This window comes from Drosophila persimilis, unplaced genomic scaffold (genome assembly GCF_003286085.1).
Source record: "Drosophila persimilis strain 14011-0111.01,24,50 unplaced genomic scaffold, DperRS2 tig00000780-arrow-arrow-pilon, whole genome shotgun sequence".
In the NCBI taxonomy this organism is placed as follows: domain Eukaryota; kingdom Metazoa; phylum Arthropoda; class Insecta; order Diptera; family Drosophilidae; genus Drosophila; species Drosophila persimilis.
The window spans coordinates 345924-373829 of record NW_020825353.1 but is presented as its reverse complement, the minus strand read 5'-3'; the positions used below and the strand labels follow the sequence as shown (position 1 = coordinate 373829).

The 27906-nt window shown below is 45.5% G+C and overlaps 3 protein-coding genes across 4 annotated transcripts; 2 read left to right on the top strand and 1 right to left on the bottom strand.

Moving 5' to 3' along the window:
- Positions 1-1905: 1905 nt before the first annotated feature.
- LOC6602321 (semaphorin-5A) lies at positions 1906-24513 on the top strand. Of its 2 annotated transcripts, none has more exons than XM_026992713.1 (11): positions 1906-1916; positions 12675-12865; positions 13642-13741; positions 20281-20488; positions 20603-20776; positions 20831-20962; positions 21026-21225; positions 21296-23025; positions 23092-23247; positions 23320-23522; positions 23595-24513. In XM_026992713.1, exons 2-11 carry the CDS (start codon positions 12676-12678, stop codon positions 23808-23810), a joined length of 3309 nt encoding a protein of 1102 aa, XP_026848514.1. In that variant the 5' UTR covers positions 1906-1916; position 12675; the 3' UTR covers positions 23811-24513. The 2 variants fall into 2 exon arrangements, with proteins under 2 accessions (XP_026848514.1, XP_026848512.1); XM_026992711.1 differs by lacking the exon at positions 1906-1916 and adding an exon at positions 12092-12540.
- LOC6602322 lies at positions 4611-5101 on the bottom strand. Its single transcript, XM_002027300.2, has one exon. The coding sequence runs from the start codon at positions 5086-5088 to the stop codon at positions 4702-4704; it is 387 nt and encodes a 128-aa protein (XP_002027336.1). The 5' UTR covers positions 5089-5101; the 3' UTR covers positions 4611-4701.
- Positions 24514-25737: 1224 nt separating the features above from the next.
- LOC113566571 lies at positions 25738-26168 on the top strand. The gene is made up of 3 exons (XM_026992774.1): positions 25738-25771; positions 25838-26038; positions 26101-26168. Exons 1-3 carry the CDS (start codon positions 25738-25740, stop codon positions 26166-26168), a joined length of 303 nt encoding a protein of 100 aa, XP_026848575.1.
- The last annotated feature ends 1738 nt before the right edge of the window (positions 26169-27906 follow it).

Here is a 27906-nt window from a genome sequence, read left to right as displayed (position 1 = left end):
ATAACCATATATAAGCATATGTTAAACGATTTGATTCCCGGTTGACATGGCGCCACTGGAGCCTGCCTGCCTCCGTGTAAAAATTCTAGATCTGATCTGATATGCATCGAAACTAATTGCCGTGGCACAAGAGTTTAGTTATTAACATATCTGCTGACGGCGTAGGAGCAGGGGGGGGATGGAGGTAAACGAGGTATTGAATTAGATTTCACTCCACTCAAAGCCAGGCCGAACAATAAAGAACAAAAGATACAAAGTATCTTTGTGCTGTTGGGCCTCAGATATCAAATCTCAATTGGTTTATGTAAGCTCTAAGCAAATGCAAGAGTATCTCTCGAGACAAACGAAAGTCAATTACGGTCCAATCGATTGACGATTGAGGTTTGAGGTTTGAGGCTGGAACACGCCTTCCTTCCAGCCTATAGATACCTATGCCCATACCTATACCTGTCTTGCCATCTGTCCGATAACTTTCTACAATTATTTTCAATACTATTGAACTTTTCTTCTACTTCACGCTGATTTACGCAACTTTCACGGCAGCCAGCCAGCAAGCCACAAAACCCAACCACCAAAAAAAACGAAAAAAAAAAAAACAAAAATCCCCAAACAACAAATTTATGGTCCCAGCAGCCGGCGCTCGCATCGCATCGAAATCGAAATGGAGAAAAAAAAAAACCAAAAAACCAAAACAACACGCTGCCTGCTGCCTGACGATGGCCCACGCAACGCCGTGCAACGCCAGAAACAAAAAACGAAACCCTTTAGGAAATTTGTACCGAAAAAAGCTTGAAGCTAGCGGCGTTCGCTGCATAAATCCGTTTAAAATCGCTGGCCCGGCCAACACCAACAGCAACAGCAATGAAGCTGCAACTGCAACTGCAACTGCACCTCCAACTTCAGCTTCAGCTTCAGCTTCAAGAGTCAATCCTCAAACCCAAATCCGAACTGCAACACCAACGCAAGACGGAGAGCGTACACTCCATGGCCTGCGGTTGGGTTGGGACGGGTCTGGGGCTGGGGCTGGGGCTGGGGTCTGTGCGGGCGGCACTCTCTGCCACACGATGTACTCTACTCGTATATGGTACAATGGGAGTGATTTGGGTTCCACTGGACCGCAACCGTATGGTATCTGGGTATCTGTATGAAAGCAATATGGTTTCTTCCTGGCAATGCGATTCCTCGATGTTCCTCCATTGAGCCCACAGTATCCAGGGTATCCAGGGGGCTGTGGGATAGGATCGGGCCGTAGTGGTTTTATTAATGAGCTTAGACGCACGCTTCACAGCAGAAACGTCACCGATGAGAATCGATGTGGATCCAAAAACAGCTAAGCCAAAGAGCCATAAAGATTAGGCCACGCTGAAGAGCCCAAAAGGATGGGGGCGTCATTGGCGTTGGCAGCACAAGCACAAGCACATCGCATATCAAAATGCCACCTCTGCGGTATCATGGCAATCATTATAATGTGAGTGGGATCATCGGATCGTTCGTGCCTACAACACATGCATATATGTATGCATAATAGATATACATATGTACAATACTATGGGGGCGCTTGGGCAAGTGTCGCACGAGCAGAACGTGCCCGCCTTCATGGCCCATGGACTGGCTGCCTGGCTGCCTGCCTGCCTGCCATGAGGGATGGGATGGCTTGGGATGGGCGAAGTAACGTCCATTTATTGTTCTCTTGTTTTGGAGTTGCGTTCGATTTTCTATGGATTTTGAATGATGCCAAATCGAATATATCAATTCCCCCAATGCCCCACCAGCGATCATTTGCTAAATGCCATTAATCAATCTGATTTACATTTTGTTTTTCAGCTACGTTATTCGGAGCGGGGGAATTCCAAGCCACCGCCAAGCAACTCCAAAATTCGTTGGTTTTTTACTAATTAATGGATCGATAGAGAAAGGTGAGTGACAGCATAACTAATGTCTAGGAGCCACCTACCGTTTGCCATTGAACTTGACTTGTGTGCGTCTGTGTGTGTGTGTGTGGGGGGGCTTCAGTATTGCCCAAATTAGATGTTAATCGTTTACCAGATGCTATTCGATTGCCATTCCAAGACTCCAATCATCATGGGAAATGGCAGAACAATTATAAGTTTATTTTTTTATGGAAGGCGGACTATGCCATTCACCTGCCGCTGCCCGGCTGCCTGCCTGGACACGAATGTCCAAATAATTACAGAGATTTTTCCCAATTACATCCGAATCGGTTATGCGGAGAATACGGTTTTCCACAGGCATTTATCACGGCTGACAGCCAGCCGAGACACGCCAAATCGCCGCCAGCAGCGGTCAGCACATAAATTCGCCGACAAACTCAATCAAAAAACGCGGTCTATACGGGTAGCAACTCCACACTCCACACACCACACACCACACACCACACTCATTTTTTATTTTTTTGTTTTTTTTCAATATATTTTGGTAGGCAATTTTGTCGTGAATGCAAATTTTGTGTACACTTTTAATTAACGTTAAAGGTTGCCTTACAGCTCACAGTTGTTGGCGTTGTTGTTTTTTTTTTTGTTGGTTGGAGATTTTCCAGCACTCGTTTGACTTTGGGGCTGGCTTTGAGTATGTTTTGGCTGTTTACTGATTAGCGAAAAAAGCAAAGTAAAATAATGGAAATAAAATCAAGAAAATCCAATATTGAATCACGAAATCGTACCCGTATCCGTGCCCGTGTACTCCATACATAATTTGCCTAATGTTTGCCTATGCTAATCGGGGACATTAATCAGACTTGTTAACAACATTGAGCACGAGTCGCGAAGGGGTCGCCACTGCCACTGCCACCGCCACTAAATGCCAAACAAATCAACAGTCGAGCCGAAATTACTTCATTTTTCGTAACTTAAATTGATGGATTATTAAATAAGAGGGGAAACACAGCGGCTCAAAAGAGTACAAAGCCCCCACCCAAGCCACCAACAATGGGCATACGAAATGAGAGACCCAATGGGAAATTTGATGACCGCTGGGGAGGTAGCAAAATAAAGAGTTTTTTGAAGATTTCAAGGGTTCGAACTGCAGGCGATTTATATTTGAATCTTTGCTTAAAAAAATGATAACAATATATACCATAATTATTCAATAATAATAATAATAATAATAATAATAATAATATTAAAAAATAATAATAATAATAATAATAATAATAATAATAACAATAATAATAATACTAATAATAATACTAATAATAATAATAATAATAATAGTAAAAATAATAATATTACAGTACAGGTTTTTTTCTTTAATAATTCCTTTAATTGGCCTAAAAGTGCTGCCTCCCACTTTCAGTCTCCATAAGTGCTCAGTCGCCATATAACCGTGGAATCCCCTTTCGCCCAAAGCCCCCCAAAATCAAAGCGAGCGCGCAGTAAATTTCCTCGTGGGCATCTATGTATCTCTGTATAACGCACGTGCCATCACACAAACAACAGCACAGCATCGGGACAACAACAACAAAAACAACAACAACAACAACAACAGCAGCAGCAGCAGCAGCACAATCCAATGCAAAAGCAACGAATTACAGAGCAAAGCGGAATGCAAGTCAAACAAAAGAAAGCTGAATAATGCCTCCGCCACGGCCACAACAGCAACAATGGAAGATTCAGGAAAATAAGAAAGACCCGACGCACTATTCGCTTTTGAAACGGTTAAAGCGGAACCAGTTCCAGGCCCCAGCTTATGGAACGAAATGGAGTTTTGGAAAACTGATGAAAGACCCATGTTTTTATCCAATTTACAGCAACCCCCCTCCCCCACCCCCACCCCATCCGTAATTTCACTCTGTGGGATGTTTTGATACCCTGTATTCAGAGTAAGGCAATATACATATGTATCCACAGATGGCGAGGACTTAAGATCTAACACAAAAAAAGACAATGCATTAGAAAAAAGCGTAGCCTCCACTTTTGAAGATTCATATACCTAAAAAGTATCTACCAAACATACATAATTTCATTCGAGTGTAACCAAAGTCGTAATATCTGTCGTTTAAGCGTAGGGTTCGTTGAGCAGCTGATGCGGAGGAGGGTGAAGGGAGGGAGACGAGCGCAGATCAGGGTTTCGGTGGAAGCAGGAAAGGTGTCGAAAGCCAAGACAAATATTACACATTTAATTATGACAAGGTAGCGCTGCTTCCCCTCCACTCCACCGATCCACCGATCCAACGCTCCGCCTCTGCTTACACAGAAAATTCATCTGAAACTTTGTGGCTCTCTGGCTGGGGGCTGGGGGACCTGCGGGGCTGGGGCTGGGACTGGGACTGTGACTTCTGCTTGACACTAATGCTTTTAATGATCCATGTTGTCGCTCAAGCGGAGGACGACCGACGCCCATTTGACTACCATTGTCTTTTGGCGTTGTCAGCATTATCAACTCGATCAGTGACTGGGCCAAACCCGACTCCCATGGGAAAGGCATGCTCAGAAGTTATGTAGTATTTAGTAGTGGTCATTTGTGGCATTCCCTTGGCAGCACATTCACGCGTGACAGGCAATTTTCCGTTTAATTGCCGTTCGTCTATGGGAAATTTGCACAGAGAATCAATGTCATTCGAGAGAACAAAAGAATTAATTATTATATCCAGTTTCTTGTTTATTATTCAATAGCAGTTCCGAAAGATGTCTGTGGTATATGTTTCCTATTAATTTCTATCAATTTTGAATTGTCTAAGTTTTGCTAGACCTCCTCATCAGCAAGTCTGGGGACGCTGGCTGTGTTTCCCCATTTGTGGAAAACAATCGCCGTGTCCTTGTACATTTGACGGTGCAGACGCAACAGCTTCCGATTGGACTTGAGGTACGCATCCATGGACTTGGAGAGGCGACCCACAAGGGCGTGGCGCACGTTATTAACGGTGCTCTTTTGATAGATATTGCCCCAGGATATCGTGCAGATCTGATCGTCCTGGCGACCGTCGAGGAGCTTGAGCTGATCCTCGATCTTCAGCATCGCTTCCTTCAGCTTTTTCTTTCCCTCGTTCAGCAGGCGCTCTTGGTTCTTTTGGTCCAACAGATAGTCGACGACGTCTTGGGGTAGGTACGGGAAAATATCTTCAACGGGCATAATTTTTGTGGTCTGAAAATTTCAGGGCTTGTAGCTAAACGAAATGTTTGTAGTTGAATGAGAAAAGGTATTTATTGAAGACCAGAATTAGCCTACTTCTCTGAGGCTCGTCGATGTTTGATTTATCTACTAACACAGGGGTTTCTACGCTATAATAGATATTCCATATTCCATATTCCATATTTCTGTATTCTCTGTTTGTGCCTCTTCACACCTTCAATATTGTGAGGCTAGTCTCTGCGCCATACAATGGATACCCACTAGTAGATCCAAAGCCCAGACAAGACAATGCCAATGCTAATCACATTAATAAATTATCCTCACCTCCGGTTCGAAGCCGCCTCATTCATTTGTTTCCATTGATTCCGATCGGATCTGTGTGCTTGTCGTGTAAATGAAATATTCTATTAGAGGGAATCGGATTCGGAATCGGAATCGTCTTTGCGCCGTATTCATTGCTGAGGGGCTTGCAGTGGCGAAACATTAATTTTTTCTTCCCCGCATTGATTTATTCAAATTATTTTAATGGCCTTTTGTGGTTTCCTCTGTGTTTCCAATGTGCTAAATGGCAATACAAATTCCTCGAGTATATTAGAATTTGTCATACCTATTCTATACCCATGGTGTCTCGTGAATTAGTTGGAATTCTCTGAGATCAGTGGAGGGTAAATATTTATAAGCTACATACATATACATATGCTATATTTTCGCTGAGAAGGTTGTTTAATGCCAATCTGTACTGAAGCGTTAGCTGAAGTTTTTTAGACAGGTTTTCATTCCGAAACGATGAGTCCAAGATCAGTGGGGTAAATATTTATAAGATAAATGGGTTATATTCGTTGAGGAGGTTGTTTTCAAGCGCTGGCTAACGTTTGTTAGACAGGTTTGCATGATAAGAGGCTGGAGGGTGGAACCCCTTCAAATGATACAAATTTCTCATAAGCGAACAGACACATGCCCATTCGCCACGACTGAAGTGACATTTTATTTGCGGAAGAAGAGTATTGAGAGCATCATTCACAAATCAATCACTAAGGATTGTAGCCAAGTATTTGATGCGTTTCCTGAAGAACCCAATGAAAGATCACTGTAAAAAAGATCTGTGAAAAGTGTTCCTTGAGCTCTTTATTCAGTTTATTTCATTGGAATTACGTTTGAACTTGCTGTACGTATCGTACATAAATGAAACAAGTTTTCATAAGCCACTCTCTGGTTTCATATACGAGTATTGTATGGGGAGAGTGTGCAGCCCCTCTGCACATAACATAAAAGACCACACGCGTCTCGGGTGCCATTTATGAGCATTTAATCCTTTTGGGCAGCCAACAATAGCCACGACAACGAGCAACCGAAAAAAGGGGAGCGTCTCAAGGGGCATTCTGGTTGGGTTGATTTATATGCTCGGTCATATTTCTATGGCTTTCACTGTCGCACATAAATATCATTTTGGTGTGAGAGAGACACCCACGGTCAAAGCCAAAAGTCAAAGAAACAGTGGAAATTAACTCGAAATGAAGACATTCAACGAACGAATAAGGTCCGGTCCGCTCGGGTCCGGTCCGGTCCGCGTGTAAGGTGTGCCAATCCAACAGAAATTTATGTAAATTTCTGTGGCTTCTGGATTGGGGGCTGGATGATTATCCAGCCACACCCACAGTCGAACTCTTTCCGATATTGGGCTTTATCCGACAATTAGCCACAAATTGTAAAAGTCATGAATGCATTGAAAGTTTCCAACTATTTCCCTTTACGGAGTTTCTCTAATTTCTTTTTGCTTTTAAGCCCAAGACCTCTTCGTGTGTGGCCCCCTCAGCCTGTTTTTTTTTGTAGCAAAGGGCAACATCTGTACAATATCGGGGAACTTGTTCGGATTGTTGTATTCTTTTGCTGGTTGCTTGTTTTACAGCCAAAACATAAAGAAAAATTGCCCAAGACCCTTGTAAATGGGGGACTAGGCTACTGTTTAACCGGTTGGAGCGGGGGGGGGACTATGACTAGTGGAGCACTGGAATGAAAGCGAAGCCTTCTTTAGTACAGCTGAGACTGGTATATAAACATACTTTCCATCGCATTTGCACTCCAAAGGAAAATGTCAATTAGCTTTACATTTCAAACGGAAATCAAAGTAAAGCTTCCGTTCTATTGTTTTGCAAAGTTTTCTTTTAGTCGGATACGCTTGAAGTGCCCCATCGTTTAGGCAGAGATCATAGATCTCATTCCGACAAAGCAGGGAAAATCTGTTGAATCATTTCAAACAGCGGTGGGCACGTCCTTGCTCACGAGACGCACAAGCGAATGCCCGAGAGTTGCAGAAACAACATACATTGCGTGTGCTCAACTATTATTGAAGTATGACTTCGGGGTGGGATCTAATCATACGAGTATGGGAAGTATCACTAGTAGAGGTTGTTACTGCGTAAAAGGAAATACTCTTAAAAGCAGACACCCACAATGAGAATTCTATCCATGAAATATAATTGAAAGTGTCGAACTTTATATGGAATGGCAGCCACATCAACATGTTGTATGGCTGTTTTATAGACGATTGCCTCATTCAGCACTCGAGGAGGAGGAGGAGGAGGAGGAGGGAGGCACTTGAGAACATTTGAAGCTCATAAGACAGAGAGACCAATTTGCACTTTAAATAAGATCCAACGGCTAATTTCCATTGTAGTGCGGCAGCTGTCAAGAGGAGGCCATTAAGAGACGAAAGGCGACATTTGCAGTTTAACAAAATGTACAATGCGATGCCATGCGATGCGAGTACTTAAATAATAAACACATATTGCATGGGCCTTAATTTGACAACTGAAAGGCATGAAATGACACAAGAGACAGCGACAGTGTCCGCTCATTAATCTGTCTGATCAAAAATAAAGAACGAAATCCAAAAGTTGTAAATTGATTTGCTACCAAATATAGCAGACAGCTCGCTCCAAATATCATGTTATTTTTGAATTCGCCAAAAGCCAAAAGCCTAAAGCCGAAACCAAAACCAAAGCCAAAACTCGGACCCCGAAAGCCACAGAAATGTTCATAAAAATCATTCATGGATCATTACGAGTATGGCAATAAATCTATGCGAAATATTTCCATTTGTGTTGGGGTGAGGGTGAGGGCGAGGGGGAGGGGGAGGGAGTTCAAAAGTGCTCAAAAGTGTTTGAAATGTGTGTTCCTTTTGGGCTCTCGCCGCATGATCGGAATATTTAATTTCCTAACTGACATCATTAGGAGCAGCACAGCAGGTGGAATTCGTATACGGATCCGAAATGTTTTCATCCATAACATACATTCATACATACATACATATGTATGCAAAAGCCAGGCATTTGCATGGTAATATCCCACTTTCGGTAGGAATTGTGTTAAAACCTAAACACCAACAAAAATTATAATAAATTGGTTTTATTACAATAAATCGTCATTTAAATGAAATCATGGTTTCAAGCTGATTAATATGGAAATTGTGGCTACACAGTAGGGGTACTCAGGTGCCAGAAATGTTAAACTTTTTTCGCTTTTTATTATTATTACTTTTTTTTTCTTTTTGGGAGCGGTGTGGGAAGCTGGCCAACACTCTTCAAGATTATTAAATATATATATTTAATACCTACTAAAAATGCACCCTAGTCCCCCCTATGTCATAGATTATCGCTAATTTATTTCACAAATTAATGACTGCGCTTTCGAGTCGGTTATTTCGTTCATTTTGCCCAGCCATTTCCATATTTGATTTATGTATTTTATTTTCGACACTTTATTTGTTTCAACTTGAAATATTTACACAATTTTCAGATGAAAAATGTAGCTTCAATTTGGGGAATCAAACGGCCGCCGCTCTCGGATTTTCGAACTCGATTTCGGCGGAGCTCCCTTGGCTGGGTTATCGCCACTCAAATGGGTGTCATAAATATTTTGAATAACATTTCGTGGCTTGAGCTTGAACCTAGCTCATATTTTTATTGTCTAGTGATAAATTTGGGCGGCAGCTGATTTAATTTTCAGCTGAGTTTCAGTTTCAGCAATTGGATTCTTGTGACAGAATTTATGTTTTGATTGGTAATATTTTATGGCGTTTATGGAAGGTTTCTACTTTATTTTACGGCTTTTTCATGGAAAGTTGTTTAGCATATGCACCTCTAGGTATGGGCCTCTCTCTCTCTCTGTGCCTCATATTTTAATCACCACAAAATTAACTATGCCACACCAACGCATTTTAATTGTTTGAGGCAGCAACAAGGCATCAATTTATGACTCGCCTTGTGTCCCGCCAATCAAAAAAAAAAAAAACAGACACAAAACAAAAATCAAAATGCACTCAGAGCCCATGCCCCATGCCCCATGCTCCAGTCCCAGTCCCAGTGGAAGTGAGTCTCTTCTGGCACTTGGATTCGATGCGGTTCGATTCGAATCTTTCATTGGCTTCAATTCTATTTTAAGGTCTTTTCAATTTGCATGCTCAATCGATGATCAGCTTGATTGGACCCCATACATACACACACACACACACACTCTACGTAGATTTCTGCACTCTTTCCCATTTTCATTTCCATTCTAAATTTTATATGAATTTATTGGCTGAGCGTAAAAGTTTTTAGTGCTCGAAAGTGGATGGACTTCCTGTGGCTTCATTTTGGGATCTGGTGTAAGAGTATTTACAGCATTTGTGCTCTTCGAACCATAACAAAGATTGCTCATTTAGCTAGTTGGATAATTTAAATTTAATGGCTGGATATTTCGGAATTGGATTAGATTTTTGGGGTGAAAGTAGAGGCAGGGAAACGAGAGGAGGAACAAAGATACGTCTTTTACAATATATTGTACATATAGAAGTTTGCCCATAACAAGTGAACAATTCATAAATATTCCATAAGTATTCCGTAGTCCAAAAATGATTTCATTATCTTAAAGGGTTCCCAAATCTATCGATATACCATCTCTTTTTCCCCTTATCTCCTGCCCTAAACCGTAATAATTCATTTTTCGGGGTTCAGACAAATGTCAAATGCAAATATTGACTAACGAAACAACTGAACCAACTGACTGTCAATCCACCCCTCAGTCACTCAGTCACTCAATCTCTTTCATACGGTGACCCCTCCATCTATCTGTTACCAAAAAAAAAACTACATAAATGGAACCCTTTGTGGGTTAATAACAATATTGACAGGTAAAAACCATAAACTGCAGCGGAAGAGAGGATAAGCAGAGGAACGATATGGAGAGGGAGAAGGATTTGCAGTCGATAAGGACACATAAGGAAGTGTAGACTTCCTTCCTTTTGGCAAATGACTCACAGTAGCACCATGCACCGCACTGAGTGACAGACAGAAGGAGGGACGGAGGGACGGAGGTGGGAGATACTCGTGTAACGTGGAAACAAAGGAAACGCACATCGATACGATAGAGCTACCTGATGTGTTGCCATCGCAGTACCATCCCACATTAACATTACAATTGTCGGTGGGAAAGTTAGGCTGTAAATTATCAGTGGTGGTGTCTCCCCTTCCCAGATGGGAATTAGCTTCGATACCAACAGAAATTAGCATATTTAGCCACTGTATCTTGTGCGTGTGTGTCTGTGTCTCTGGAGGAGGAACTCTGGCCAAGAAATCCCGGACAATGGCTTAGGTAGCCCGTAAATTGTCATGGGCCGCAATGTTTTGGGCCTATGCTAATGTCTCGAACGTTCAACGTTCGGCTGCCCACACACTCGACTAGCTCTGGGGTTTCGTCTCGCCTAGAGCCCAGAGCCCAGATAGGTCTAAATGCTTGTGTATCCCTCGTGCTCGGGGTTCGTGGTTCGTGGTTCGTGTTCGTGCCGTGGCATAAACAAAAACCGAACTGAATGCACTCCCGAGGATCGTGTTGCAGTTGCATGGATGGGCACGGCACTTTTGATTGTTGTGTTTTTGTTCTTTCTGTCCGGGACCAGCTGTGTTTTCACACTTACACTCGAAGTCAAGGTTGACAACGATCCCTGGACCCGGATCGAGAGTCGGAGCATCAAATCGAGTCGAAACCTTGAAACGGAATATCAAAAGAAGAACACAGCAGACAGCAGCTTTGGACTGCGTTAATCCCAAAGGGTTTTTTTTTATTTTTTACTTAAGAAGCTGCGGTTCAAGGTTCAGAAGATGACTTTTTGTCAGCAGACGCTCCGGTGACGGGGCCCGCCCTACCTTGCCTCTTAGGTGGCCATCTGCCCCTCCTAGTCGGTGTGTCTCCGCCTACTATGTTTTCCCTCTTATATTATTTAGATTTATCTTTTCCGCTGGTAATCGGAAACGAGGTTAATAATCATTTGGTTGGGTGCCTTCTCTATGATTCGATTTTAATGTTTCGAAAACCATTACCGACGATCCACCCAGATAGGATCTGTTGGTCTGGACTCTATCCGCCCTCGAGCCCCGACGACGCGCCGTAATGCTAATGTCAATTTGTCAGGCTACCAAATCGAGGCACAGCCACAACACACACAGCAAGTGACCGTCTCGCGGCTCTCATCTCTCGCTCTCTCTCTCTCTGTCTCTGTCGCGGCCGATCCTCAATGCAGAATACGGACTGCAGATCCTAAAGATTCTGAAGAGTCGTTGTCGTTGTCGCATGATATATGGGCGCCCTACCTACCCTGTTGCTTCTGCTGCTGCCGCTTGTAACCGCGCCCCATTAAACGGCGGGGGGAGTTCGAGTAAGTCAGGGGGGGCTCAAACTCAAACCCAAGCCGAAGCTTACCCGAAGCCGGTTCTTTCGTCGTCGTCGTCGTCGTCGACGGCGTCGGCGTCGGCGTCTTCGTGGGCAGAAAGCAGCTTGTTTCGCCTTTGCTTTGCTTTGCTCTTTCGCCAGTGTTGTGTTGTGTTTTCTCTTACTCTCTCGTTTCTCTGTTCGTTTTGCTGCCTCTCTTCGCCCATGTCATTGTCCATTATCATCGGCCTGACTGCCTGGCTGCCAGACTCTGGCTGCTCTGACGTTCACTTTGTTCCGACTCTCCGCGCTGACAACTTCGTATCCGCTTCGGCTCGCGGCGCGACTCTGAACTCAGAAGCAGAGGAGGAGAAAATAGAAGAAAAAACCCGTCTCGTATCGCCATCTCCGGCTCTGTGTGTGTCTATCTATCTGTGGCCGTTGTCAATGTTTTATTTTTTTTTGTTGTTTTTACCTCAACTAATCATAATGAAAACCCCGCTTTTCATCTCTGCTGTCGCAGCAAATTGAAAATTGTCCAAGAAACGATCAAAGAATTGATTCGAATTTTTTTTGTGCCTGGTGCTGTTGTGTTGTGCCCCGAAATGATCATCGGAAATACGCGCTCCAATCGATCCATCTACTTATCAACCAGCACATGCTGCTTATAATATACTGCTACCGATCTGTGGCTCGCTGCTTGCCAGAGAAGTTGAATGGAATAAAATATATATAATCTACATATTTTGCTACGTGACTCTATAGGAAGTAAGTTCCATCGATCGATGATATGTTATCAGCGTTGTTTTTACCGAAACAATTTTACATAAGACATTTACATTTTGAGGAAATGTTTTACGTACACACAGTTTAATGATTTATCCTGTTCTCTTTCGTTGCAGCATGTTAATACTAAAATTTTCAAAAATGTCCCGCCATAACGGGGCTCTGGAAGTGCTGCTACTGCTCTCCCTCTTAGCCTTGCAAGGCGCTCAGCCATCGACGGCCCTGATGATGGGCCGCAGCAGTGGTTACAACACGCAATCGAACTTTGAATTGCTGGACAACGATTCGCGATATATCTCATATCAAGGTAAGACGGTGGGCCGGAACGGGGCGGGGCGGGCCGGTGCGGGGACTATCAAAAATGTTAACAAAAACTGTGTCAATTGCCAGGGCATCGAATCAATCAATGGGCAGCCAGGCACTTGAGCGTGGGCCCGTTGTAAATTGGGTTGATATCTGTCAGAGTGTTCCGTACTCTGCCACCTGTACTCCGTCCGTCCAAACAGACGGATAAGCATCCGACATGTAATCTTGCTCTTCGAATAGCCCCATTTCCAGAGTACCTCTCGTCTTTTAATCAGAAAAGGGTCTCGTGTTTTTCTCGAGTATTTTTTGGTGAAATATTTGCCGTCTCTTCCCCGTTTTTGCAACGGAATACGGCCTGGAAGTGCAAGCTTAGCTCAGAGTTTTGTTGACAATGATTTTCATTTTTTGCTGTTGTGTGTTTTTGTGGCTTTCAAGTTAAATATTAAAGTTCAATGGAAAATATGCGGAATTTCATTTGTTTATGGTGGGCGAGGAGCCCTTCAATGAAAGTGAAACATTATACAATATTTATTTATTCGAGTACTAGGGGGCAACCCCGGTTCCATTTGCTCAAGCAAAAAAGCAAACACAAAACAAAAATTACCCTCAATGGACCGCGATTTATCAAGAATTTACGCGCATTAACTTTTTGGTGGACATTTCATTTTTGCCCACTGTGCTATTTTTATAAAAGTGAGATGAGATCTAAAAGATCAATGCCAGAATTCAGATACCATCATATCGTAACAACAAGTGTTTTTTCTTCCTTCTTTTCAGATTTAATGTCAACCGCTAAACGATTTTACGATCCCGAAACGACTTGGTATTCAGAATTGCTATTCGATGTGGCCAGGAGCCAAGTTATAGTCGGTGCCAGGTAAGAATCCCCCGAATCTTATAATGTTAGAATGGGTTTCCGGTAAATTGAGTCACAGTACCAGTCACTGTGACTAGACGATTCCGATAAGTGGGTTGCCAAAAAAAACCCCCCAACAAATAGATTTTCTCCCTAGGGCTATCAGCGAAAAACAAAAACCCAAAAAGTATTGCATAAAGTTAAACAAAAACCGAAGAAGTTAAACAGATGCAATGCGTATCTACAATGGGAACTGATAATGATAATGATAATGATAATGATAATTCTCTGCTGCTTCTTCTGGGCTACTTGCCACAGAGTGACGCAAGTTCCAAGAGAGAGACACAGTGCGGTACTAGTTGTACTACGGGGAATAAAAACGAAAGTGCACGCACGCACCTTCGGTCTTACCAAAATCTTGAAAATATCAGCAGCCAAGCTTCGAACACAATAAAAAACCCAAACCCCTCGAGAAGAACTTTATCTCGAGTACCTGCCTGTGCTGGTGGCTAAAGGGAATAAATAAAGATAATTGAGTGTAAAAATAAGAATAAGAAAACGAAAACGAAGGGGAAAAGCGGAGAAAACAAAAAACGTAACCAAATAATATTGCCAAGGGACAGAGAGGGGGACAGGGCAAGGGAGAGGGAGAGGGAGTGTACGAGTAAGAGTACTCGTGCGTCTCTGCCTATTTGCTGAGCAATTTAATATACTACGGGTACGAGTACGGCTACGAGTACGAGTACGGCATTTCTTTGCTTTTCATTTACGCGCGCTGAGAACTCGACGCGTCTTACTTTGGAGTTTGTTTCTCCTGTTACACCTCTGCCTCTGCCCCTCTCTCCCACTGTCCCATTTAGAGAACAAGCCCGATAAGCAACCACACAGACACACACACACACACACTATAGTGTCGTCATAGTGCTGATAAACGCAACCATACAGGCACAGAGCCTTAACCCATTGGCTGCCATAGGGGGGAAGTCGTTTATCATGCATGCTGCTACCTTCCCCATGTCGTCAATCATTTGTCTCTGAGTCTCTCTGTCTCTCTATCTCTCCGTCTCCGTTTCTTTATTCTTTTTTTTTGATTTTTGTTTTTTGGTTTTGATTAGTTATTACTTATTATTTTTAGACCCTTTTCTTACCATCTTTTTCCCACTCATCATATTTACAAGGCCTTAAATTATGGTCTCCCTGCTTCACATGTGTTGGCCGAGATAATGATAAGAGTGTTCAGAGATACTCGAAGGGCAGTTGCTCCACTTGTGGAGCATGATTGTGTGTGTGTGTGTGTGGTGGTGCCCCATTTGGCGGGGCCCATACATAACTAGGTGGGCAGATAGGCAAGTGGGCTTTATGAGCCACATAAAATGTAATTTATTTTTATATAATGTGTAGGCTTAGGTGATAAAGCCCACTAATCAAAGGGCCTAGACGTGTTACCAGCCCCAAAGCCCTGATATTGAGAAAGTTACCAATGTTTGTTGAGCTTATTCTGTATTTTAATCTCTAATAAATCCATTTTTTTATAGGGTTTCTCAAAATAGTAGAGAATATGAACGTGTGGTTAGACCCCTTTGAAGACCCTCACGCACTCAAGCCACCGACTGACCCTCGGAGACCCTCGCCACTAAACCACAAATCATAAATGTAGATAATAAACCGCTCTCGCATAAAAGTTAACTAAACTAGAGATGCACAATTGTACAATTGTACAATTGTACAATTGTTTTATATGATTTGTGTGTGTGTATTTGCCCGCCACAGAAGATGATCTCTGTATGGCTGTGAGTGCATGCTCCTTGTCTGGCCTGCAGACACACTTGACACGACTGCTGGCTCGGATTACAGGGGCCGCCTGTAGCTACTACACTACTCGCCGCCTGCATTTGATGGGGGGCGGGGGTTGGGAATGGAGAATGGAGAATGGAACTGCAATTGGGAATGGGAATGGGAATGGGACTCCTCGGGTTTACTTGTCCGTGTCCCATGACGAGTGACGAGGCAACCATCGCGTAATTTTCTGTCATGAGCAGAGAGACAGGAGGCAGAGGAGGAGGAGGAGGAGGAGTGCACTGGGATCAGGTCCCTCCATGCAACTGGCCGAAATTTGATATAGACTGCATTAAAATAATATGCCGTTTTGTTTTCGCTTTCGTTCGCTCCACAAGACAAGACCAAACCAGCAGCAACCTTTTTGTAAGTTCCTATATACGAGTACACATTTGTGTAGTACATATTGTATATATCGTATACATATGTATGTATTTTTTCGGGAGGGTCGCTTAAACTGTTGTTTTGGCTTGTCGCAAATGGAGCATGCAAATGACCTGCTGGGAAGCATTTGAAATGTTTATACGATACGATACGATACATATGGCCAAACAAAATATTGTATGTAATATAAACAGGATGCATTATCCACACTTGGGTTATTGTTGATGATAGATTATGAGAGGAACGCATTTTGGATTTAGGATAAAAGAGTAACCTCCCAACCTAGTCCCAATCTAGTGCCAACCTAGTGATAGACCCCCATTAAAAGTAGATTAATTATCGAGGCAAATGCTTAAATATCTTATATCTCCAATTCTGAAGTACCTGAGATAGCAAGTATGTACAAGTGTTCCACCTGTGACAGCCGCCAAGAGATCAGTGGAGGCAGGGCAAGGGGGGCAGGGACAGGGGCTGGGGCTGGGGCTGGGGCAGTCAACGTCAACGTTTGCGGCTACTGGAACTCACACGGACAACGAAATTGAAATCAAAATTAATCAAGCCATGTTGCACCAGAGCACCCAAACGCAGCCTCTCGGCCCCCACACAACATATTGTGCTGCAGGGGGGGCAGCAGCAGTGGCTGGGGCAGGGGCAGTGGCTGGGGCTGGGGCAGGGGGCGGGCAAACATTTTGCATATTTCTATTAAAAACTCGGCAACAAAATGTCCATGTGAACGTGGAGTGTGCGACTCTTAAGCAGCTCCCAAGACTGACATACAGATATTCCGATTGAGATTGAGAGACCAGGAATGCGGCAGCGTAGGCAGATCGCGGTGGAAAAAATAACTGCTGCAGTTTTAACAGAGATTAGCAGCGGACAGTGCAACGGCAATTTTAATTACAAGTAACCCATATATACCCAATACGAGTACGAGTGTACACCGCCTCGGGCTGCCGCCAAGCAGGCGCTGGTGCCTAGACCGAACGCCCACGCGTCGTCGCAAGCTGGCGGCGGCGGCGGCGTCGGCGTCGGCGACGGCAGGCACTTGAGCAACAGCTTTGCCGGACAAACGTCAGACGACAGGCATGGCATGCCCCAGCTCCAGCTCCAACTCCACTTGTGCGCTGCGCTTACAAAAAGGCCTTTTTGTTATCTTGTCGCGTTTGTCGCTCAAATAAAAGTTGGCGGCGCAGGCGCAGGCGCAGGCGCAGGCGCTGGCGCAAGGTGTGCAAAATATGCGAAAATTTTAAAGCTCAGACGCAGACACAAACACGGACACGGACATACTCGTGCATGCCGTACACAGATGTATGTATGTAGATCATATTTGTGTGTGTGTGGTGGATGCAAATGGGTCATGGCGCATGCGTTACAGTTTGGCTCGTACTTAAGCTTGATTTTTAAGGTTGATTGTTAAATTTCCCATGGATGGTGTCTTTTATTAATTCATATTCCTCCAATGATTGCTGTTAAACGATTTTGCACATGGTTTTGATTGCCAAATTAGTATCTCCTGCTTACGTGCCTGCCTGCAGGTGCGTTAAATTCTGCCTGGAATATCAGAGGAGATGAGGGGAGTGTGCCCCCCCCCCAAGCAAACACATGGGAACGCGTCTTTCATCTACATACATACATACATACATACATACATGCGCATCAGTCCATACTTGTATTTGCACGCACGCGCCCCGCTTAGATAGCATAGCCCCGCACCGCCCCGCACCGCATCGCAACGCAAGTGAAAAGAGAACAAATTAAAAAGACCAACAAAACAAATGGCAAATAAAAGATAAGAAGTAGCGTGAGCCGATGCTCGGAGGGAGAGCGAAACATGTGTATCGGACTCTTTTTCACACCTCAACTGAATATTTGCTGGCACCAAAGTGAGACGAAAGGTGAAAGAGGGAGAGAGGGGCAGAGCGAGGAGAAGTTTCTGAAAAGCAATGCTAATTGGCAAGGCCGTTGCTTATCGCTTAAGGTGCTGTTGTGGTTGTAGTTCTGCAAAAAGAAAGAGCACATTGAACTTGTAGGCCAGAGACACCATGGGAATAATGTAGTGAATATTTGACATAAATTTAAGGAATTTAAATAAAGTTTTCTTAGCAATTTGGACAATTGTAGCCGTGTGCACACACCACATTTGAAGCCCCGTACTCGTGTGGATATTATGTGGTTCTACTATATCTGACTTATCGACGGTTCTTGTGGAAGATAACATTGGCAACTTATTAGTACTACTCGTACTCGTACTCGTACTCGTATACAGGTGTGACATATTTGTTTCTCTTTTTGTTGACGCTTTCAGCCATAAGTTGCCATAGCAAATGTAATCACACCGTTAAGACGGCACTTGTACAGTACAGTACACACACTATAGTACGCGTACGCGTTCGAGTACACAATCAGCACAAATAATTAATTTTTGCAGCCGTTAAGTCTGGGTGGGACTTTGGTTTTTCCCCCCATTGGCATTTTGCACTATGGTTTGCACCTTTAATATTGTTTTTTTTTTTTGGTTTTTGGTTTTTGTCGCAGTTGTAATATTTTACGATTACTACGCGACACTTGTCACGTCATTTTCATTAGCTAGAAGCGTGTTTTTGGCGGAAAGGCAACAGAGTTATTCAACATCCGCGCAAGTCCATAGATAGCCCATAGATAGCCCATGCTTTGAGGGTCTTAGAGATAGATGCACTTGTAATCCTTCATTCCCAATGAGTGTGGCTTCTTGTTGAAGCGCAAGAATTACGAGGGTCTTATAAATGTATGGGTCTGTCCATAGTTCTACGAGTATATTGACCCAGTCCGTTCAAGGACTGGACCTTATCCAACTGGCTTTACAGTGGTAAATAAATGCCCCCTTCTGTGGACAAACCAGCACCTTGAAGTGGCATTAACTGTAGAATTAATTCTGAATTGAAGGAATATACAACTGATCTTTTATCGATCTTTTTCGATCCTTAAATTCAAATATGAAGCCATTAACGAACCTCCCTTTGAAGTTGCATCTGCCCAAACTGGCGGACACCTTTAGCTCCTCTTAGCCTGTTGACAGCTGCTCTTTTGGTTGGGGAACACGCGAAGGGCGTTGGCAGTCGTCTGTCGTCTGTCGATGCTTTTTTTTTTCATTCGATTTTGCAAATGTTGGCATGTTTATTACCTCATCACGTACCGCTTAAGTCGCACACGCAGTGGCCGGCGCAGCGGCCTCAGGTTACCACCTGAGCCATAGCCCGGGATGGGGATGGGGATGGGGATCGGACTGCCACGCGCCATTGCGCCAGCTGCAATATGACTGATTGATATTGGGCGAGAGAGCTGGGAGCTGGGAGCTGGCTGACGACAGCTTTGGCGATCGCTTGCCCAACACTGGATTCAATTTATATCCTAAGGCCGCTAAACAGCCTCAACCGACCATTAGACGACTGTGGGCCGAGAGACTGCTTCTTGGCGATGTATGTATAGTATTTCTCTGTTGGCGACTAGTTAGTTGGCTTTATGGCGACGTCTAGTCGGCGGCATTCCTTCTCAAGCCCAAGCACGGCGGCGTTCTCCATTCCACACTCCACTCTCCACTGTCCACTGTCCACTGTCCATTCTCCAGATACCAAATGCCGCCGCCGCTGCTGTCCAGCTTGAGATGTAACCATTTAACGATTGCCTCTCGCGCATTCGAATGTGCACTTGATCTATTGATCTTCGTGTTCGTTTCACGAAATGCGCGTGGCGTAGCACAGTGGTTGTCTTGGAGTTAGTCGTGCGACAGTGGTACCAAAAGCGCCATAGCTTTGGCCCACGACGCACCAGCGAATGCTGCAAAGGGAATGCCCGAGAATTGAAAAAAAAACCTCATACATGTCGTGTGCATGACGCGACACAATGATGCTTGAACAAGCTTACATGCTTGCAGTAAAGCTGTCATAGAAAATATCTTATCGATGCCTAACCCTCGTCTATGCCTACGGCGAAGCCTAGGAGAGTGCGCCCACAAAGAGTTTGCCAATTGGCAATTGGCGACCACTGTGCACTGTGCAGGGGCCGGTATCGGACCAGGCCAAGTTTCGTTACCAGTTTGCCTTGCAGTTCAATGCACTGGCGGCCAACCAGTTCAAAATTATGACAGCTGATGGGGATGGGGTTGGAGCCAAAGCCGGAGCCGGAGCCAGAGCCAGAGCCGGAGTCTGTCTCAGTCTCAGTCTCATTTGTTAACAATTGTGGGCCGTCTCTCTCTCTTTAACTGTTACTGTTAGCCTATTACATTCCCCCGTCCGTCACTGCTCACCCCCCAGATTATTCAGTCGACTACAACGTTTGCAACATTTTATCTTGACTCTTTGCAGAGACACCTTGTACCGCATGTCTTTCGATCTGGAGCCGCTGGAGCGGGCCAGCTGGGAGGCGACGCCGTCGCAGATAGCCATGTGCCAGGCAAAAGGCCAGTCGGAGCGATTGTGTCGCAACTTTGTGCGCGTGCTCCACAGCTACGGTGAGAACCAACTGTACGCGTGTGGGACGAACGCCTTCCAGCCGAGCTGTTCGTGGCGCCAGGTGAGTGGAAAGAGTGGTCGTTGTGGCGACACCAAGTGACGCGACAGTCCACCAACATCAGCAGCAGCAGCAGCAGCAGAAACTAAACGAGCTCCGCTCCCTTTCCCTTTGCAGATGGAGAACCTAACCGTCAGCAGCGTCGACAGCGGCGTGGTCAAGTGCCCCTTCCATCCTCAGGCGAACAGCACCAGCCTTCTGCAGGCCAACGGCAACATGTTCGTGGCCACCGCCACTGACTTCTCGGGCAGCGATGTGGCCATCCTCCGCACGGGACTGCAGTCCAACAAGGTGTGTGATGATCCTTTCCCACCATTGAATCCATTGTAACCTTTTCCATTCTAGCGCTTCCTTCGCACCAAGCAGTACAACAACAACTGGCTCAATGGGGCACAGTTCGTGGGCAGCTTCGAGGCCGGAAACTTTGTCTACTTTCTGCTCCGCGAATCGGCAGCCGAGCACATGACGTGCGGCAAGGTAAGAGACTGCCTCCCAAGCGCAACGATCGCCCTCTAAGTTCAGTTTTGATTCTTCCTTTAGGCAATTTATTCACGCATTGCTAGGGTCTGCAAGAACGATGCCGGTGGGGGCCAGCTGCTGCGTGACAATTGGACATCGTTCCTGAAGGCGCGGCTCAATTGTTCGCTGCCTGGCGAATATCCGTACTACTTCGATGAGGTGCAGGGCATGACCTATGCAGAGTCCGAGCATGTGCTCTATGCCACCTTCCGAACCTCGGGGTGAGTGGCGAAATACTTTAAGGGGAGCCCCAAACTAATGACTGATTACCCACCCCCCACTCTAACACAGATCTAGCATCTATGGGTCGGCTGTGTGCGCCTTTAACCTCAGCTCCATAAACGAAGCCTTCGACGGGGCCTTCAAGCATCAGGAGCATGCCGATGCTGCCTGGACAACGGTCAACACGCCACAGCGGAGTCAGTTCCAATGCGCAGGAGGCACCACGGGCTTTGGCCATCTGCTGGAGAGCTCCCGCTACCAACTGATGGACCAGGCCGTCCAGCCCATTGGCGCCCAGCCACTCTATCACTCGAAGCTGGAGCAGTTCGGGCGCATAGCCCTGGACATACTGAATACCAAAACGGAACAGATTCATGTGCTCTTCGTGGCCAGCAGCGGGAACCACATCAAGAAGCTGTCGGTGAAGTACGTCAATGGCGGGACACAGACCTGTCTGGTGGAGCTCTGGCAAGCAGACGACACCGGCAGCAGTGTCCTCCTCAACATGGCCTATCTGAAGGTCAGCGACTCGCTCTATCTGGGTACAGATCTGGCCTTGACCCGGGTTCCCGCTCAGCGCTGCAGTCGCCATGTGTCGCAGTCCAGCTGCCTCAACGCCATGGATCCCTATTGCGGCTGGAACGAGCTCGTCGAGCGCTGCATGCCCCAGCCGCTCGACTCCTCCGGGTTCCAACACTGGCAGCAGGCCCCGCAGCTCACGTGTCCAGTGCTCAATGCCCCCATTGACGGTGGCTGGTCGACGTGGAATCCGTGGAGCGTTTGTCAGCAGCACGAGGAGACCGATAGCAACTGCCTGTGCCGGGACCGCAGCTGCAACAACCCGCAGCCACAGCATGGCGGGGCTAGCTGTGAGGGCATCAGCACGCAGGTGACGAACTGCACCCAACACGGTGGCTGGACGGAGTGGTCCGCATGGTCGCAGTGCTCCCAGACCTGCGGCATAGCGGTTAAGATTCGTCGCAGGACCTGCGGCAATCCCCGACCCGCCCACGGCGGACGCACCTGTGTGGGATCGGAGCAATCGGAGATGTATTGCCGTCACTTGCCGCCCTGTCCGGTGCCCAAGCCCCCGTCGGTGGACGGTGGCTGGGGACCTTGGGGCGAGTGGAGCGAGTGCAGTGCCCAGTGTGGTGGAGGTTTCCGCATGCGACGTCGCGAATGCAACGATCCGGCGCCCCTGAACGGCGGTCTCGACTGCCCCGGCTGCCGGCTGGACTACGAGGATTGCAACATGCAGAGCTGCTCGGAGGTGCGTAAGCTCAGCGCCTGGACGCCCTGGCTAACGCTGCCGACGGGCAGTGCAGGCAATTCCAGTGAGTCGCCCCACATTGAGCGTCGGTACCGTTATGCCTGCCGTGCCACCAGCCCCGACGCCAGCTCCGTGCGCATCAGCCTGGCCAAGGAGGAGTCGCGCAGCTGTCACCAAGACGGCAGCTGCCAGAGGCATGGCGATCATGGCGATACAGCCGATACGGAGTCGGACTGGTCTCCGTGCAGCGTCAGCTGCGGCGGCGGCACCCAGCAGCGTCAGCGAGGTCGAGGCATCCAGAACCGGGCGTGCAATCTCCAGGAGTGCCCCACCGACGATCTGCAGCCCAGCAACAGCATCGACAACGAGCTGGAGCATGAGTGGGGCTGCTGGTCGGAGTGGTCAGCCTGCTCGGTCACCTGTGGCCTGGGAGTGCGCAGGCGAACGCGTCGCTGCCTGGGTGGACATGAGCGGCTGTGCAAGGGTCGCGCTCTGGACGAGCAAAAGTGCGAGATGGTGCCTTGTGAAGGTTTGTTTTGTTTTCTTACCCTTTTTTCAAGTTCTGCTGATCTTAACGTCGCTTTGTGTTTCGTAGATTTTCTTGGATGGAGCGCTTGGAGTGAGTGGTCGTCGTGCTCCAGTGATGGCATACGTCTGCGGCATCGTCGCTGTCTGATGGAACAGCCCACGTCCGTGGAGTGCCGCGGGGCAGAGTTCGAGAAGACCGCTTGCATGCCCAACGAGTGCGGAGGTAAATACACTGAATGAATACTCCCTAAAATGTTCCATGCTTATTTGTACGTTTTATTTATATGCTTTGCAGAAGTGCAGACGGCCTCCTCAGCTACTCTGCCCATTGTGATCGGGGTCTGCGTACTGGTGACTGTGGCCTGCTGTCTGGCCACCTACAGATTCACGAAGCAGCGCTTCCTGCTGAGTGCCGAGGAGGCCCTGAATAAGACAACGACAACGACGGCCAGTTTTGATACCTATCCCAATCAGTACTCCAGTCTGCCCACCAAGGATGTAAGCCTAACCCCAGCGAAATGCAGAGAAAGAGCGTCTAGAGTCTAATGAATGAATGTTTTCTTCCAGCAGTACTATGATCAGCGCCCGAAGCGGCAAAGCAGCTTCCGCATGCCCGCCAAGACGAGTAATGTGGGCAATGGCACACTGAATCGGAACCACAATATGCATCACAACAACACGCCCAAGGTGCTGGCCAAGACGTACAACGACTGCGAGACGGGCACACTAAAAAGGCAGTCGGCACTCAACAATTGCCGAGCGAACATTGACGATGAGAAGTTCTAGAGCTCATCCTCATCAGCCCAAACTGTGCCATCATTTGCCATGATCTACTTGCTGTTTATGGAAATGTTACAACGATTATGAAACCATTTTGCACACAATCGATGCAGTTGCAAAAAGTTCCTTCTCTGACTCACATTGAGTCGTGTTATTTAAGTTAATTGAGGTAGTTGTGGATCTAATTAGTTTTACCATGTAATACGTATCTATCGGATAAGTAATGTAATGATAAGTGTGTCGAAAGATTCGTTGAACAAGTATTTTAGGTGGAGTGCGTTTCAACCCATTCCCTTTCGACATTTTCGATTCTAGGTTATTTCATTTCGTTATTGTTTTCACATTTTCGTTTATCCTTCACATGATTATTTCCCCCTCCCCCACCCGCCCTTCTTGTAGATATTGTCATTTTTTATTTTTTTTTATTATTGTTCCCTCTTTAGTGTAGTACGATCAAGAAACGACACTAAGTATGTATGTATAATCAAACAAAACAAAAGGCGAGACTGAATGTTAATATTTTTGTAGAAAATTGCTTATCCCAAAATGTATGCCATGCAACACAACCAAGAAAACGTTTTCATGGAGAAAATTCTGCTTATAATTATAATTGATTCGCATTTAAATTATCGAATAATAGATAGTGACCAAGCCTAAGTAAGCAGATATTATTTTTAGTCTACTTTGTAAGAAATATCGAACAATACATAAGGAGTTTTATACTAACCGAAATGAAAATTCCCATTCTACAATTTTTGGCTATATAAAAACCTTTCGACTGGCTATAAATAGGCTAGAACTGTGCAAACAACTTCACGTACAAGTATATCTACATCGAAACAGCAGTTTTTGGCATCTCTCTTAAGATCAAGGGAATCTTTAAAGATCCCCTGTTAAATCTTAAATGAGGATACACGGCATTATATCGAATATTTTCCTGTGAGAAGTCAATGAAAGAAATATCAAAATACGAGTAGTAGAGAGCATTGACGTGTTTATTGCTTTTCATAAGGGATTTTATGTTTTTCCGCAACTATTTTAATCAGTGGATTCAGTGGGAGTAACGGGTCCGCGAGTGGGGCGCGTCCGGCGCGTCGTACGACGCGTGCGGGGAGTGGGTCGAGTACGGGGAGGGCGTGTTGTTGGACCAGACTGAAGAGCTCTAAGGACATTGTCACAGGAGAGTGTTTGACAGCGCACTAGAGTCACTGGAAATATAATAAAAGGATATAAATCGATCAATCAGGAATGTCATTAAAAATACACTCCGGGCTATCCTCGTGGACTTACATTGGCAGGTGGCATTAGCCAACTGGCAACGGGTGATATTACGCCAACGACGGTTAGTCCTACGGCACTGGCTGTTAAAGGCAGCAGTAACATCGTTGGTACTTCCCAGACGGTTCTCATTGCGTAGACATTTTGCGTTCTCGCGCTGGCAAATCTCGCGGCCGCGCGGGGATATCGTCGTCTCCTGGCTGGCCACGTAAATGCAACCGATAGCTAGAACTTGAATACGTTAGAATCTTCTACTGTGCAACTGTGGACTCGACTCCTAGATTCTCACCCAATAGCAAAGCAATTTTCCACATTTTGGTGTTGTTACGAAAAACTCACGCTCAAGTTCTGTGCTGGAACAGTGCTGACACTTGGGCTTTTATAAAGGCCTGGAAATATTTTGGGAAACAGCTGTTTTCTCCATATAGAACAGATTCCATTATTACGCACGGAACAACGGTGCATTCAAATGGCTAAAAGACAATCAACTCGCATTGTCAAACATTTCCTTTAAAGCTTTTTGAGTTTTTGTTCTCGGTGCACTTGTGTTTCATAATCTTTATGGCTGGCTTGTATATAAAGGGTTCGACGTTGATTGGGTCTTCAGTAGTTATCAGGACAAGTAGTTCTCAGCAACAACAAATAAACCGAGAGAATGAATATCAACATAGTTTTGGCTTTATTCGTTGGTAAGTCCGTATAACAAATCAAGGACCAATTTCGGCACTATCCCAAGCTATTATTGTCATTTATAGTCCTCTGCCTGACCTTGATATCTGGTCAGAGGGATGACTGCGAGGCACTGCGACGCGCATGCGAAACTTGCTCGAGTAGTTTGAATAATCCGTCGGATCGTAACCTACCCACTTTGAATGCGGAGTGCAGGCGGAAGACTCGTAATACCTGGATTTGGCGCAATGTTAACCGATGCGAGCTTACCAGATTGAATTGTATAGGTAAGTGTATATTGTTCAAATCGTGGACTACTGATTCTAAGCGAAATTATTTGTGTCTAAAGGATCCAACCGTCGCATGAACTGTGCAGATATTGCTGAACTTGCTAGAATGCAGCGTGTCAGGACCTGAGGAATTGTTGACAACTGATATAATCATAATTCAAAATTAAATATACAAGAGAGCATTGAAGTAAAAAAAAACGTGTTTATTATACATTAAACCCAGACTCAAAGAGTGCTAAAAACTCTGGTAAATAACGTTTAAAAATAATGTGCAACGTTGACCGCTCACAAAAACTATCGAAACTTGCAATTCGATAAGTGTCATGTGCCGTCTCTAAGCATGATCACGTTTTCCTACAATCGATAGTTCCATTGTTCGTTTTGCAACACTTGTAGCCAAACCACTTGAAAGGCGTACGAGATATATCGTACAGAGGCAACCAGTATTTTAACGATAAGCAAGTAAAAATCTTCGGAAAGCTATACTTCAGAGAAAAATTGCCAGATCGGTGAAGGACCGACTCGGCCAGGATCGCAAGGATCCAGCCTGTCGAACGGCGTCAAAATCTCGACTTCAAAAACGAGTCAGATTTTCGGCAAATTCAATGATGTAACCATCATGATTTTTTGCGAAAATCGTGATAAGCTGGATGTCCTTTTTTCTGATGCCTATCGGTTGGCAGGAATCTCCCCATCACGAAAAGTCATGCCTCGCCCCGATCGGCCGCTGTGTAGCCGAGATATAGCTTGCAGAAATAACCAGTATCTTAAAGATACGCAAATCACAATCTTCGGAAGGCTATATCTCAGGCAAATAGGGCCAGATCGGTGAAGGACCGACTCGGCCAGGATCGCAAGGATCCAGCCTGTCGAACGGCATCAAAATCTCGACTTCGAAAACGAGTCAGATTTTTGGCAAATTCAATGATGTAACCATCATGATTTTTTGCGAAAATCGTGATAAGCTGGATGTCCTTTTTTCTGATGCCTATCTCACGAAAAGTCATGCCTCGCCCCGATCGGCCGCTGTGTAGCCGAGATATAGCTTGCAGAAATAACCAGTATCTTAAAGATACGCAAATCACAATCTTCGGAAGGCTATATCTCAGGCAAATAGGGCCAGATCGGTAAACGACTGACTCGGCCAGGATCGCAAGGATCCAGCCTGTCGAACGGCGTCAAAATCTCGACTTCGAAAACGAGTCAGATTTTTGGCAAATTCAATGATGTAACCATCATGATTTTTTGCGAAAATCGTGATAAGCTGGATGTCCTTTTTTCTGATGCCTATCTCACGAAAAGTCATGCCTCGCCCCGATCGGCCGCTGTGTAGCCGAGATATAGCTTGCAGAAATAACAAGTATCTTAAAGATACGCAAATCACAATCTTCGGAAGGCTATATCTCAGGCAAATAGGGCCAGATCGGTAAACGACCGACTCGGCCAGGATCGCAAGGATCCAGCCTGTCGAACGGCATCAAAATCTCGATTTCGAAAACGAGTCAGATTTTTGGCAAATTCAATGATGTAACCATCATGATTTTTTGCGAAAATCGTGATAAGCTGGATGTCCTTTTTTCTGATGCCAATCGGTTGGCAGGACTCTCCCCATCATGCCTCGCCCCGATCGGCCGCTGTGTAGCCGAGATATAGCTTGCAGAAATAACCAGTATCTTAGAGATACGCAAATCACAATCTTCGGAAGGCTATATCTCAGGCAAATAGAGCCAGATCGGTGAAGGACCGACTCGGCCAGGATCGCAAGGATCCAGCCTGTCGAACGGCATCAAAATCTCGATTTCGAAAACGAGTCAGATTTTTGGCAAATTCAATGATGTAACCATCATGATTTTTTGCGAAAATCG

What these genes read in the sequence shown, in the direction of transcription:
- LOC6602322 (XM_002027300.2), bottom strand. Translation starts at nt 5,088, where the DNA reads ATGCCCGTTGAAGATATTTTCCCGTACCTACCCCAAGACGTCGTCGAC.
- LOC6602321 (XM_026992713.1), top strand. Translation starts at nt 12,676, where the DNA reads ATGTTAATACTAAAATTTTCAAAAATGTCCCGCCATAACGGGGCTCTG. An exon ending in CGGGACTGCAGTCCAACAAG is followed by an intron (nt 20,777 to 20,830) that starts GTGTGTGATGAT and finishes TTTCCATTCTAG; the next exon opens with CGCTTCCTTCGCACCAAGCA. An exon ending in CATGCCCAACGAGTGCGGAG is followed by an intron (nt 23,248 to 23,319) that starts GTAAATACACTG and finishes TATGCTTTGCAG; the next exon opens with AAGTGCAGACGGCCTCCTCA.
- LOC113566571 (XM_026992774.1), top strand. Translation starts at nt 25,738, where the DNA reads ATGAATATCAACATAGTTTTGGCTTTATTCGTTG. An exon ending in AGTTTTGGCTTTATTCGTTG is followed by an intron (nt 25,772 to 25,837) that starts GTAAGTCCGTAT and finishes TGTCATTTATAG; the next exon opens with TCCTCTGCCTGACCTTGATA. An exon ending in TACCAGATTGAATTGTATAG is followed by an intron (nt 26,039 to 26,100) that starts GTAAGTGTATAT and finishes TTGTGTCTAAAG; the next exon opens with GATCCAACCGTCGCATGAAC.